Genomic DNA, 15,782 nt, shown 5'->3' with positions numbered 1-15,782 from the left:
GGTGCGCACCAGTATTTCTGTGTGCTTGGTTTACAATCCTTCATCCTGGTGGTAGATGTCAATGAAATATTGTAAAAAGTTAATTGTAAAGATTTTTTTCATGCTGGCACGTTGGTGTTGTAAGTTAAAAGTCAATCTTCTGATTAGAAATCCTCTACTGAGATAACGTTCTTCTTACTCAGCCTTTTCTAAAGGAAGTGAAGAACCTGAGAGAGCGTCTGGGTGTGGATGAAGACATCATCTCCAGTGCAGCTGCCAAAAGACTCCTTCACATCTATAGAGCCTTGCGTGATCCAGGCCTGCTCTTCATCTGAGCCTGATTGATACAAGCTCCAGAGATATGTCCGGATCAGATACGTAACGGAGGTTAGATAGGATCCCACTCCAGAAATGTGAGCTCTGCCTGACGCTATGTACGTGTCTCTGTTTAATGTGACAGCGTTATTAAAGGGGCGGCCTGCTGACAAGCAGCTTCTGATTGATGAAACAAGCCTGTTCTTGTCTGTGATATAGTGTTTCTCTGCAGCAGATCTATGCCCACTGTCAAAATTAACAGAAGTCACATTAGCTGCTGTGGTATGTCCTCACTGTGAGTGCACTGGGGGGGGTTGTCCTCTAGCACTGGTTCTCCACAGACCCTCATTTCTACTCTGAGTGACTTCTGTAGTTTTCAAGTCTGCTACAGCTTTTCCTCGGACCGCAAGTGATGGGCTGTGGAGTAACATAAAGGGACTCACTTTAACCACTAAACTACCAGCCCACTTTAGGTAGGCCATGAAAAATGATGCTCCACCTCCAACTTCCGAGCCTGACTCATTTAGGCAAAAAGTGACTATATTCAGCTTTCAGTCTTTCTGCTCGTAACAACACACATCTCTAAAGAACAATACCTCACTGTAAGTGACTATATCTGTCCCATTACTGTATCCAGAACAGGCTACAGAATACAGATGGATCTGAATGAGGCCTAAAGTTATCATTAAATGCAAAATATGGACAAATTGCAGGAAATCGGAAAGCTATAAGGTAATCCCTGTGTTATGTCCTGAACCAGGTATAACACAGTGTAACCGCTCGTCTGAAGTGTCTGCTATCTGATGGATCTCATATAACGGAGTTTATGCTCTGCAAAATTTAGTGGTTGTGACTTTGAGATTGTTTATAATCTTCCTGTATATGGAGGATTTAGGCCTAGAACACAAGCTATTTCGGGCACATCCCTTTCTGTGATCTCATTGCCTTTCACTTATCCCGGTGTTTTTTTACATAAACGGTCACATTAAATGAAGTGTTTTGTGGTCGGGGCCATCGCAATCCGGGTCACTTTTAGGAGCCAGGCTTGATGGTAGACTGGCACGTGATCAGATTGATGCATCCTTTCACACTAAGTGGTGTCTTCAGCCGGATTTGGTAAATAGCATAATTGTTGTGATTGAGCCCAGAAATTAGTCCGTTTCCTGTGGAGCAGAGAACAATTTTCTTTGCACTCAGCATTGTAGTTAACACTGCAGATAATTCTCATAAAAGCTCTTCAAAAGTCAGCGAGAGCAGCGGTTTCCTGGCTTTATTGTAGGTGCCGTGTGTTTATCAATGTTATGGAGGTTTGCAGACTTCCTATGTAGTAGGGTTCTTCTCGGGCTAGAACACAAGTATCAGGGCCCAATGATCACAGCAATGTCACGAGGGGTATAGGGAGACGCCCAATGTCGGTTCTCATAATCGGTGGGGCTCCCAGCAGTTACACATTCTGTAAAAGTTCATTTCACACATTCGGCGTGTACGCCTAGAAAACTCATAGGGGAATATTTATCAGGGCTTGTACTCCAGTTTTCTAGCAGACATTCCCTGAACCAATTGCAATTACTGGCGCATGGCTAGGAATTGCGATTATTTACCACTTTACACCACCTCCATGCCTGCGCCCGTACTGATAGCACCTGGGGTAGAATTGCTGAAGGGTACATTTAATGGGGCCTCCTACACTGGCGCACCATGTGCCGACATGGGAGAATCTGTTTGAAAGAGTCTAGATCGACCTGTATATAAGTTTTGGTTAGCCATAATAATAATAATAAAAATACTGTATTTACTAAAGTATAAGCCGGTAACGCGGTGCCCAGCAGAGGCCCCCGCTCGGTAACGCGGTGCCCAGCAGAGGCCCCCGCTCGGTAACGCGGTGCCCAGCAGAGGCCCCCGCTCGGTAACGCGGTGCCCAGCAGAGGCCCCCGCTCAATAATGCAGTGCTGCTCTCTATAACGATACAAGGTGCCCGACCGTATACAGGGGAGGAGTGAGAGCGTGATACATTGTACATATGTCATGTTGTAAGGATACGTTGGGATACGCCTAATCCTTACAAGGGACTGCAATAACCAGATGTGAACGTACCCCAAGAAAAAAACATCACAGGTCTCCTTGTCTTCACTACCTTGGGAAGTATTGGGGATCGGGTATTGGGTCACTTTGTCTACTTCATGAGCTACAATCCAGTGACCAGCAGTCAGAAGACCTGGAGACCGCCGCAACACCAGAGCCAGACACTTATCCCACCCCCACCTTATATTTGGTCGGGGTATCCCTTCAAATGTACATGTGCACCTCTGTAGATCTTATGAGGGTCAGATACATGACAGACTATGGCCCTTGTTTCCAGATGGCACCCGGCGTGGCGCAGCGTTGCTTTGGGCAGCGATACAGAAGCTTATGATTGGCACCGCTGAATTTGACTTGCATTTAACCCTTGAGACACCATTACGATCTTGCGATTAGTTTACAACTTTCTGCCGACTGAGCCTTAAAGTGAAATATCCCAATGATTATTTGTAACTTTTTTTTTTGCATTCTATAGATCCCCAAGTAAAAAGCATGTGCCCATTCACTGTTATTTTTTCTTTTGTATTTTTTTTTTATTTTTTTTTTTAATACTCCCTAGAGAAGTGAGAAAGCATTTGTCAGTGTTCCTATTACAAAAATGACTGGCGGCAGTGTTTCTGTACTACGTATAATAACCCGTGTCTTGTTGGGACCCTGTTCTGGCCTAGATTGTCACATTCAGAAATACAATGTAGATGCTTGATGTGCCGGCATTGTACAGTACAGGAGCGTCTGCTGTTAACCCTCATCTATCTATGGTTCTTTCCACAGTTTGTATCCACTTGATTTGTCTTTGTGGATCCATGCATCAGGCAGCAGGAGGATCGGTGTGGAGCCCTGCGTTTGTATAGGTACAATGTGTTATACGGCTTAAAAGGAAACCATCTGCCCGACTCGAGGAGATCCCAGGGTGACAGGGTTAATTCAGAACTCGCATCCCCTTTTGTTCTGCGCTGGGTGTCTGGAGGTATGGATTTAAGCTAATGGACTGGTAGCTCGCAGGCAGTTTCCCAAAAGCGCTGACAGCTTATCAATTATTGAAGCGCACTGTATCGCTTCTAAAAACCCGATTGCAGCTCAAGTCCAGTGAAAAGCTCTTTGTGTTCTCTTCAGATGTAAGAATAAGGTCATTGTTAGCACATACACAGCGCTGAAGAGGCCGCCAGCTCTCAAACCTCAGCCTGTGGTGGATGGGTTTTACCCGGCGTGATAAGGACACAGAGCAACGTTATCTCACCTCTGCTAATGGCAATTGTGCAACCAGAGATTTGCTTTTTACTTTATTTTTTTATTTATTTATTTATTTATTTTTTTTTTACTATCTTGCAAAAAAGTGCAGAAATCTTATAGTCACTATAAAAATAGCAAGGGGAACCCAGCACCTAAATAGTGTCCCGGTCAAAGCATGTAAAAATACTTAAACAGAAGAACAAAGATTCAGACACATGCTATATGACCAAAACCAAATATTTTATTTTATATTGTATACCACAACACAAAAACAAAGAATAAAAACATCTTAAAAATTGCGAGCAATGTCACCAACAATTATCCAATACAGTGAGACCTAGCATATGATAGTGCTGGTCAACCTGATGGTCCCAGCTCCCCCTGCTGGCAGGATACCCCTCCTGACAATTGTATAATTTGTATGCACGCCACAGACCAAATGCAAAAAGTACACACAAAGTAGGCCGGTCCACAGAAAGGTTGAATGATCTATTTATTTATTGTTCTCTATATTGGCAGTACTTCGAAGGAAAGTTAGGCCCGACGGACCCCTTTTTTTTTCCTGCGAACTCCGGGGGTCTCGGCACTGAAACCCCCACTGATCGGCAAGTTAGGCCCTATCCTGTGGACAGGGCCTAACTTTCCTTTGTGAGAAAACCCCTTTAAGAAGAACTGTTACTTCCCGACCCTCTCACCCAGCCAAACCATTTCAAAGGCTGCTGCCACGATTATGTAGCGAGTTAACATTGCGTTTACATCGCATTTCGTAAACACAATGTCAACGCAACGTGGGATTGCAGCAGCAGCCTTTAAATTGTTACAAAGCGGTACATGTGAACGAGGCCTAAGAGTGTGCGGCACCAGCCATACTCTTCTATACATAACCATAGAGAGGATCTTTCTTATTAATGGTACAAGGTTGAAAATGAATGAAAATTGTCAAGAAAAAATAAAGTATAAATCAGAATTTCATTTAACTTTTTGTATTTCATATTTTCCTATATTACTATGCCACAACATGACCTCAGGCCTAATGCACACTATAAATGGACCCCTACACACTGTACATGTACTGCCTATGATGGTGGCAGTAAAAGCAATAGCATCTTAAAGGAATGATAAACATCGAAAAATCATAATTAATCCTTTAATCTTCTTTTCTTTGATCTCATTTTATCTAATAATACAAACAGATTGTATAAGGAATTTTTATATATCAGGAGATGATACCATGTCCTCCCTCCTCCTCTGCAGTGTAATGTACTTGACTAAAGGAAGACTGGTTGCTACTGGACCCTTTATCCCCTATCCTTAGGATATCTGATACAGAACCAGAAGCCGTGTTTATAGTGGAGGTGATGAAGGTAGGTCAATTGTGGTCATAAAGTCTCCAGCAGCTTGAGGAGATGCTGTAGTGATACTGTATATACACTGACAGCCATGATGAGGAGATGCTGTATACTGTATATACACTGACAGCCATGATGAGGAGATGCTGTATACTGTATATACACTGACGGCCATGATGAGGAGATGCTGTATACTGTATATACACTGACGGCCATGATGAGGAGACGCTGTATACTGTATATACACTGACAGCCATGATGAGGAGATGCCGTATACTGTATATACACTGACGGCCATGATGAGGAGACGCTGTATACTGTATATACACTGACGGCCATGATGAGGAGACGCTGTATACTGTATATACACTGACAGCCATGATGAGGAGATGCCGTATACTGTATATACACTGACGGCCATGATGAGGAGATGCCGTATACTGTATATACACTGACGGCCATGATGAGGAGATGCCGTATACTGTATATACACTGACGGCCATGATGAGGAGATGATGTATACTGTATATACACTGACGGCCATGATGAGGAGATGCTGTATACTGTATATACACTGACGGCCATGATGAGGAGACGCTGTATACTGTATATACACTGACGGCCATGATGAGGAGATGCTGTATACTGTATATACACTGACGGCCATGATGAGGAGATGCTGTATACTGTATATACACTGACGGCCATGATGAGGAGATGCTGTATACTGTATATACACTGACGGCCATGATGAGGAGATGCTGTATACTGTATATACACTGACGGCCATGATGAGGAGATGCTGTATACTGTATATACACTGACGGCCATGATGAGGAGATGCTGTATACTGTATATACACTGACGGCCATGATGAGGAGACGCTGTATACTGTATATACACTGACGGCCATGATGAGGAGACGCTGTATACTGTATATACACTGACGGCCATGATGAGGAGACGCTGTATACTGTATATACACTGACGGCCATGATGAGGAGACGCTGTATACTGTATATACACTGACGGCCATGATGAGGAGACGCTGTATACTGTATATACACTGACGGCCATGATGAGGAGACGCTGTATACTGTATATACACTGACGGCCATGATGAGGAGACGCTGTATACTGTATATACACTGACGGCCATGATGAGGAGACGCTGTATACTGTATATACACTGACGGCCATGATGAGGAGACGCTGTATACTGTATATACACTGACGGCCATGATGAGGAGACGCTGTATACTGTATATACACTGACGGCCATGATGAGGAGATGCTGTATACTGTATATACACTGACGGCCATGATGAGGAGATGCTGTATACTGTATATACACTGACGGCCATGATGAGGAGATGCTGTAGTGATACTGTATATACACTGACGGCCATGATGAGGAGATGCTGTATTGATACTGTATATACACTGACGGCCATGATGAGGAGATGCTGTATACTGTATATACACTGACGGCCATGATGAGGAGATGCTGTATACTGTATATACACTGACGGCCATGATGAGGAGACGCTGTATACTGTATATACACTGACGGCCATGATGAGGAGACGCTGTATACTGTATATACACTGACGGCCATGATGAGGAGACGCTGTATACTGTATATACACTGACGGCCATGATGAGGAGATGCTGTATACTGTATATACACTGACGGCCATGATGAGGAGACGCTGTATACTGTATATACACTGACGGCCATGATGAGGAGATGCCGTATACTGTATATACACTGACGGCCATGATGAGGAGATGCCGTATACTGTATATACACTGACGGCCATGATGAGGAGACGCTGTATACTGTATATACACTGACGGCCATGATGAGGAGATGCTGTATACTGTATATACACTGACAGCCATGATGAGGAGATGCTGTATACTGTATATACACTGACGGCCATGATGAGGAGATGCTGTATACTGTATATACACTGACAGCCATGATGAGGAGATGCTGTATACTGTATATACACTGACGGCCATGATGAGGAGATGCTGTATACTGTATATACACTGACGGCCATGATGAGGAGATGCTGTATACTGTATATACACTGACAGCCATGATGAGGAGATGCTGTATACTGTATATACACTGACGGCCATGATGAGGAGATGCTGTAGTGATACTGTATATACACTGACAGCCATGATGAGGAGATGCTGTAGTGATACTGTATATACACTGACGGCCATGATGAGGAGATGCTGTAGTGATACTGTATATACACTGACAGCCATGATGAGGAGATGCTGTAGTGATACTGTATATACACTGACAGCCATGATGACGAGATGCTGTAGTGATACTGTATATACACTGACGGCCATGATGAGGAGATGCTGTATGCTGTATATACCAATGCAACTATTGACCCGTACACTTGATGTTTCGGTCAAGGAACAAGCACAGGTTCAAAGATGTGTATGTAGATGGTATATAGGTATATATACAGGTATATAGAAGCATCATATGTCATTGTACTTCAATTACAATGTATTACGGTTCAGCATAGACTGCAAAAATTACCTACATTGCAGTAGCGGTCTTATAGCCCTCCAGTAATACCGCCATATAGTACTCTCATTCCGCTCTAATCAGTGGGGCCCTAGTGTCGGGATCGGTGATGCTATTTCTGGATTGTTCGGATGACACTGTATTGGAGCGCCTGTCTCTTGGGGGGGGGGGGGGGGTGTCTCCCTGCCTATGGCGCGCCAGCATCAGTAGGATCAGTCCACCACGCAGACTACACCGGGAAGCTGCGCTGACAGATCGGACTGATGGATTTTCAACCTCATCAGAAATTCTCTTCCAATAGTTTATGGTTTCCCAGAAGGATGACGCAGGGTAAAAGTAGGAATTAGGTTCAGGAGGAGCTCAGCTTTAGAAGGATTGTATAGAGGGGAGTTTTTAGGCGGCTCGGCATCCCTTGGAGTATTGCGCTTGTGGTTCTGTCGGTTCGGATTAGACACTCTGCTGCATGCACGTCCCATAGAGGCCCCATCTCCAGGACTGCATGGTCCAATTGGTCTCTCCGAGCTGACAGATCTGGGTCTTGTGCAGCCGCCCCTGCAGGGATAACCTAATTGGATTGCAGCCAGATGAGATATACAGACGCGCTCCTCTGCTTTAATACAGAGCGCGGTGCATTTAACTCTAGTGGACAAGCTGATCCCCCCCTTATCACAGAGCCGGAGTAATTGGTGCTCAGAAATCAATATGGTTACCATAGAGCTCCTGGTGAAGCTGAACCGACCATAGCAGCCACTACTAACGATAATTACTGTGGTAGCAGAACCATTGCGTACTACTAACCAGAATAAAGCTGCCATGGTGGGGGGGGAGCGCTTGGCTGGTGGTCCCGCATGTCCCCTGCCAATCACAATACTTGCCTGTTTTTGCCGCTGCCCTAAAAATTCAATGGAGCAGCAAGATACAAGCCTGATTACTGCTCCATTCACACAGCCCCTCGCTGTGATGTCAGTGCTGGGACCCCTAGCTAGCAGTTATAGACTCTAACCAGAATATCATTGTAACTTGTCCTTTCAGCCCCAATCCCTGTCCATATGGCTCCAGAGGGAACAGCTGTTATCTGGAGGTTTCAGCTGCTGCATCTGTGTCTCATCAGCCGATCACTGGAAGCTCCTCATTTAGCTATAGGGCTGTCCAGATGAGACCTTCTAATATTTCTTTCATATCTGGTTGGGTTTATTTTTAGAATTTTATATGAATGCATCGCATTACATTGCTATGTTATACTCCAGAGCTGCACTCACTATTCTGCTGCTGGTGCAGTCACTGTGTACATACATGACATTACTTATCCTGTACTGATCCTGAGTTACATCCTGTATTATACTCCAGAGCTGCACTCACTATTCTGCTGCTGGTGCAGTCACTGTGTACATACATGACATTACTTATCATGTACTGATCCTGAGTTACATTCTGTATTATACTCCAGAGCTGCACTCACTATTCTGCTGCTGGTGCAGTCACTGTGTACATACATGACATTACTTATCCTGTACTGATCCTGAGTTACATCCTGTATTATACTCCAGAGCTGCACTCACTATTCTGCTGCTGGTGCAGTCACTGTGTACATATATGACATTACTTATCCTGTACTGATCCTGAGTTACATCCTGTATTATACTCCAGAGCTGCACTCACTATTCTGCTGCTGGTGCAGTCACTGTGTACATACATGACATTACTTATCCTGTACTGATCCTGAGTTACATCCTGTATTATACTGCAGAGCTGCACTCACTATTCTGCTGCTGGTGCAGTCACTGTGTACATACATGACATTACTTATCCTGTACTGATCCTGAGTTACATCCTGTATTATACCCCAGAGCTGAACTCACTATTCTGCTGCTGGTGCAGTCACTGTGTACATACATGACATTACTTATCCTGTACTGATCCTGAGTTACATCCTGTATTATACACCAGAGCTGCACTCACTATTCTGCTGCTGGTGCAGTCACTGTGTACATACATGACATTACTTATCCTGTACTGATCCTGAGTTACATTCTGTATTATACTCCAGAGCTGCACTCACTATTCTGCTGCTGGTGCAGTCACTGTGTACATACATGACATGACATTACTTATCCTGTACTGATCCTGAGTTACATCCTGTATTATACTGCAGAGCTGCACTCACTATTCTGCTGCTGGTGCAGTCACTGTGTACATACATGACATTACTTATCCTGTACTGATCCTGAGTTACATCCTGTATTATACCCCAGAGCTGCACTCACTATTCTGCTGCTGGTGCAGTCACTGTGTACATACATGACATTACTTATCCTGTACTGATCCTGAGTTACATCCTGTATTATACACCAGAGCTGCACTCACTATTCTGCTGCTGGTGCAGTCACTGTGTACATACATGACATTACTTATCCTGTACTGATCCTGAGTTACATTCTGTATTATACTCCAGAGCTGCACTCACTATTCTGCTGCTGGTGCAGTCACTGTGTACATACATGACATGACATTACTTATCCTGTACTGATCCTGAGTTACATCCTGTATTATACTCCAGAGCTGCACTCACTATTCTGCTGCTGGTGCAGTCACTGTGTACATACATGACATTACTTATCCTGTACTGATCCTGAGTTACATCCTGTAGATCTTTTATTTTATATAAAAGTAAAAAACATAACAATACAAACAAAACTTAATATACAATATATACAATATATACAATATATTACCTGCTGGTCCAGCCACATTCACACCTAGTGAAAACAATAACTTAAAATACACCGAAATGAATGAACACCAAATACCACAACCCCCACCCAACTGATTATCACAACCTAAACCAAACCAATAAACAAAGACAAGCCACACCCACAAATAAAACATAAATGACTATTAATATACATAAACCCACCCCACACCCTCTAATAACAAACCACCCCACACAGATCACATCCCACACCCCTTTTTTTTTTTTTAAATATATAAATAACAAATACACATAACACTACACTAAACTAAATCCCTCGCCCACACCCTCCCCTTCCCCCCAGACACTGGTCTAACGTCCAAAGTTTGCGTTAAGTAGTCCAGACCAGTGCCCAGGGTCATAGAGTCCAAGGTCAACGTAAATCCCACCACCATCACCCCCCTCCCAACCTAACACTATGTCCCAAACCCCACTATATACAATATATACAATATATACAGTATTTCAACATAACATAAAGAAAACAGAATACAAACAAAATCTCAACAACTTCAATCCAAACCACATAAAGCCCAGGTTCGGCGCCTGCAAGCCGCTACATCACTACATGCTCAGATACAAAACAAAAATCTACAGTGCAGCATCAGCCCCACACCAGGAGAGGAGATGACAGACTAAGGGACACTAAAGGAGAACCCCCTCCAAAGGAGAGAGGCCCTCCCCGTGCCAAGCCTCTCATACTCCAGAGAGCGCACCTTCACCAGGTCACCCAGAATGTTCCTAACCACCTCATCCACCGGGAGGATTTTACGCTGCGTCGATACTAAACACCGTGCGTTCCACGTGTGGTACCTGACCACTAGACTGACTAGGAATAACGTGCAGCGGTCCCATCCACCCAGGCCTCTGAATGCTCCATAGGCCCACTCCGCATAGGAGAGACCGGCCAACCCGGGCCAATGGATGGAAGCGCCCACCCGGTTGTACACCTCTGTGTTAAAGGGGCACTGAAGCAGGAAGTGGTCCATGCTCTCCAGCAGGCCACCGCACTCCTCCCGGGGACAACCCCTTTCCCCAGAGCTCCTACACTTCAGATTGTCCCTCACACACAGCTTTCCATGGAAGCAGCGCCAAGTCACGTCCCAAAACTTCAAGGGGATCCTGATAGAATTCAAAAGACCTAAACCCACCCCAAGATCCCGACTTGGGCAATCCCTGAGGGCCAGAGGCTTCTGGAAATGGGTCAACAGAACCCTCTTGTCAAGGACTTTCCTCGACATGGTCCTGATTTCCCACATTCCCAGACCCCACCGGCGAATCACCTTCAGAACCGGGGTAGCGTAAGCCGGAAGATGCCCATGCGGTGTGCGAAGATCCTTCACTTGTCCTCCTGTCTCCCATTCCTGGAAGAAAGGCCGAAACCATCCCCTGCAGGAGTATACCCACGGAGGAGCCCTCTCTTTCCAGAGGTTTGCTACATTGATCTTAAGAAAGGTATTCACTAGGAATACCACAGGGTTGACCATACACAACCCTCCTTGTCTCCTCGTGCGGTAAGTAACCTCCCTCTTGATAAGGTTCAGCCTATTCCCCCATAACAGTTGGAAGAACAGACTGTACACCCGAGTCCAGAGGGGTTCTGGCAACATGCACACACTGCCCAGATAAATCAGCAAAGGGAGCAGGTAGGTTTTGATCAGATTAACCCTTTCTCTGAGGGTCAAAGACCAACCCTTCCACTGGTCCACCCTCTGAGCGGCGATCTTAAGCCTGCCGTCCCAGTTTTGCATGGGGTAATCCCCCTGGCCAAATTCGATGCCGAGAACTTTGGCAGAGTCCTGGGGCCCTGGAAGAGTGTCCGGGAGATCAAAGCCCGGACCTCCCTCTCCCAGCCAGAGACTCTCACACTTATCCTGGTTGATCTTGGACCCAGAAGCCTCTGAGTAGCGGTCAACCTCTGACATCACCCATTGCGCCTCCCCTCCCGAGGACACGAAAACGGTGACATCATCGGCATACGCTACCACCCTTAGAGTGGCTTCCGGTGCTGCCCGGTCCATCCCGACTCCCACCAACGGCCCACGATCAACCCTCCTAAGGAATGGGTCAATCGCGAACACGTACAGTAGTGGGCTCAGAGGACAACCCTGGCGAACACCAGACCCGACCTCAAAAGAGCGGCCAATCCAACCGTTCACAAGCGGGAAACTCTCTGCCCCTGCGTACAAAACCTTAAGCCAATTGACAAACTCCCCCGGCAGGCCATACCTCAGAAGGACAGACCAGAGGTACTCGTGGTTAACCCGATCAAACGCTTTTGCCTGATCCAAGGACAGCAAGTACCCCTTCCAGTTACCAGCCCTGCCCTGCTCCACTGCCTCCCGGACACAAAGCACAGCACTAAATGTACTGCGGCCTGGAACAGAGCAGTGCTGGGTCCCCGAAAGGAGCCGGGGCGCAAACTGCACCAGCCGATTAAACAGCACCTTTGCCAAAACCTTTCTGTCTGTATTGAGAAGCGCTATGGGACGCCAGTTCTCAATACGAGATCGGTCCTTACCCTTTGACAGGATGATCAGGGCAGACCTCCTCATTGACTTCGGCAGAGCGCCCGAGGAAAGACACTCATTGAATACCTCAGTCAAGAGGGGAACCAAGGCGTCCTTAAAGGTCTTATAAAACTCGGATGTTAAGCCATCCGGACCCGGCGATTTCTTGAGGGCGAGCCCTTCAATCGCCCGGCTGACTTCCTCTTCCCTGATCATCTCTGTCAAAACATCAAGAGAGGGGTCTACTCCTGGCTCAGGGACAGTTTCTGCCAGGAAAGCCGACATCACATCCCGATCTAGATCCTTCCTGCCCAAGAGGTGTGAGTAGAAGGATCTGACGACCTCCAGAATCCCTGATCTGGACCTTTTCAGGGATCCCGTACTGTCAACCAGTCCCGTGACAACTTTACCATTCACTGACATCTTGCAGTTTCTGTATGGGTCGGGCGAGCGGTATTTCCCGTAATCCCTCTCAAAAACCAAAGATGCGTGTCTATCGTACTGACACCTCTTCAGCAAGGATTTCACTCTGGAGATGTCCTCACGACTACCTCCAGTCGAGACGAGATGCTCGAGTTTCCTCCTCAGGCCCTGATACAGGCGGTACCTGTCCAGGCTCCTGAGGCTCGAGAGCTGGCGGAAGAATCTCGCCACCCTTTTCTTGAGCATCTCCCACCACTCTGACTTACTGCTACAAAGGCCCAGCAATGGTACCTGGCTCTGAAGAAAGTCCTCAAAGGATTGTCTTATCTCCGCTTCTTCCAGGAGAGACGAATTGAGCTTCCAGTAGCCTCTTCCCATCCGGGGGGTCTCTGTAACATTCAGAGAAAACAAAATTAAACAGTGGTCGGAGAACTCCACCTCAACAACGGACACTGCTGAAGAGATGGCTTCCTCCTTTAAATAAAACCTGTCTATTCTAGACCTACAGCTACCCCTATAATAGGTGAACCCCGCGTGGCCTGGGGTGTGCTGGATGTGGACATCCACCAGGCGAGCCTCACTAGCTATGCTATTAAGAGCGACGCTATCATAAGTCAGCTTGTCTCTGGAACCTCCCCTATCCTGGGACCTCGTGACAGCATTGAAGTCCCCTCCAAAGACCACCTGCCGACTTGTAAAAAGGTAGGGCTTGATCCTCATAAAGAGACACTTCCTGTCCCACTTGGACTGGGGACCATAGATGTTAATAAGACGAAGTTCTTGTCCCTTCATGAGGACATCCAGGATCAGGCACCTCCCCATTTCTAACTCAACAACTCGTCGGCATTCTACCGGTGCGGTAAAAAGGACCGCCACTCCGCTATACGGCTCGGCCGCAAGAGACCAGTAGGAAGGCCCGGGTCTCCATTCCCTCTTAGCTTTAACCCCTTAGCGCTCTGCGCCGTAGCTGTACTGCGCTGAGTCCCGCGAATAGCGCTCAGCGCAGTACAGCTACTGCGCAGAGACGATGCCGGTTCAGCGCTGTATAGCAGCCGAACCGGCATCGTTAGCCGCGGGATTTCAACGGTAATCTACCGTTGACATCCCCGGCTAACACCCGCGGTCGGAGTGGGCTCCGATCGCGGGTGTTTAACCCGTTAAATGCCGCGGTCAACGCGACCGCGGCATTTAACATGCCTTCTGGGGGTCTTTACATCACAATCGGCCCCCCCGCACCGTTTTCGGGGGGGCCGATTGCTGTTTTGGCACCTCTGGGGTCCGATCGAGACCCCAGAGAAGCCTGGAGGGTTTACCTTTAAGATGGCGTCTGTGACGTCATCTTAAAGGCAAAGTGTCAGCCTATGCATCTGCATAGGCTGGCACTGATAATACCCTGCAATACATTAGTATTGCAGAGTATTATCAAGAACAAGCAATCAGATGATTGCTTGTTCATATCCCATGGTGGATCATGTAAAAAAATGTAAAAAAAAATGTTTTTCAATAAAAAATTACTTTATAAATCACTAAAAATGCCCATAAGCCCCAAAACATATAAAGAGACATATAACACTCAAAAAAGTCTAAATCATAACACAAACCCCACATATATAGTATCACCGCGTCCGTAACAATCCGTAGAATAAAACTAAATAACTATTGAACCCATATGATGAACGCCGTAAAAAAAAAACGTTAAAAACCCGCCAAAAATTATGATTTGTACCTATTATATCCCACTAAAAATGCAATAAAAAGTGATCAACAAAACATATGTACTCCAGAATGATATTGTTGCAAAGAACAACATGTCCCGCAAAAAACAAGCCATCAACCAGCTCTGTAGCCAAAAACGTAACAATGTTATGCCACTTGGAAGCCGGTGATGCAAAAATGATAGATTTTTCCCCACATTAGGGTTTTATTTGGCAAATTTAGTAAAACATAAGAAAAAATATTCATGTCTGGTATCCCCGTAATCGTATCGACCCATAGAATAAAGATAACAGGATTATTAGGCTATACGGTGAACACAAAAAAAAAAAAAGTAAAAAATCCAGTACAGAATTGATGCTTTTCTACTCATGACCTCAAAAAAAAGTTCCAAAATTTTCAACAATAGTTGATACCAACCCCAAAATGGTAACACTGGAAAAAGCATCTCATCCCGCAAAAAAAATGCCGTCACATGGCCCAAATAACGGAAAAGCGAAAATGTTATAGCCTTCAAAAGGGGGCAACCAGAAAACTAAAATCCTGGCAGCTGCAGGGTGCTCCTTCCCTTCTGCGCCTTGCTGTGCCCCCATAACACAAGTAATGTCCACATGTGGGGGGTCGCTGCACTCAGGAGAAATTGTAGAACAAATTTTATGGTGAGTTTTCTCTTTTTATCTTTTGGAAATGTGTAAATTTTAGGGCTAGATGAACGTATAACCGACAAAATTTGACCATTCTAAATTTCACCGCCATTTTGATTCAATTACTATGAAGATCTCAAGGGGTTAACAATCTTTGTAAATGCTGTTTCTGATAGTTTGAGGGGTGCAGATTTGAAAATGGGTTGGTTATATAGGCGGTTTTGTTGC

The 15,782-nt window shown here is 45.7% G+C and overlaps 1 protein-coding gene across 9 annotated transcripts in view; it reads left to right on the top strand.

Moving 5' to 3' along the window:
- Positions 1-15,782, top strand: part of FAAP100 (FA core complex associated protein 100) — a 47,720-nt gene that overhangs the window by 16,143 nt on the left and 15,795 nt on the right. For 5 of the 9 annotated variants that reach the window (XM_072112519.1, XM_072112518.1, XM_072112521.1 and 2 more), the window contains exon 11: positions 183-912. In XM_072112519.1, the coding sequence (XP_071968620.1) occupies positions 183-314 (132 nt within the window). In that variant the 3' untranslated portion in view covers positions 315-912. The other 4 variants (XR_011847856.1, XR_011847855.1, XR_011847854.1 and 1 more) reach the window with 4 other exon arrangements.

The sequence above is a fragment of the Engystomops pustulosus genome, chromosome 6 (assembly GCF_040894005.1).
Source record: "Engystomops pustulosus chromosome 6, aEngPut4.maternal, whole genome shotgun sequence".
Taxonomy (NCBI): domain Eukaryota; kingdom Metazoa; phylum Chordata; class Amphibia; order Anura; family Leptodactylidae; genus Engystomops; species Engystomops pustulosus.
Note: the sequence above shows the minus strand (reverse complement) of the source record. Positions and strands in the feature narration are given on the sequence as shown.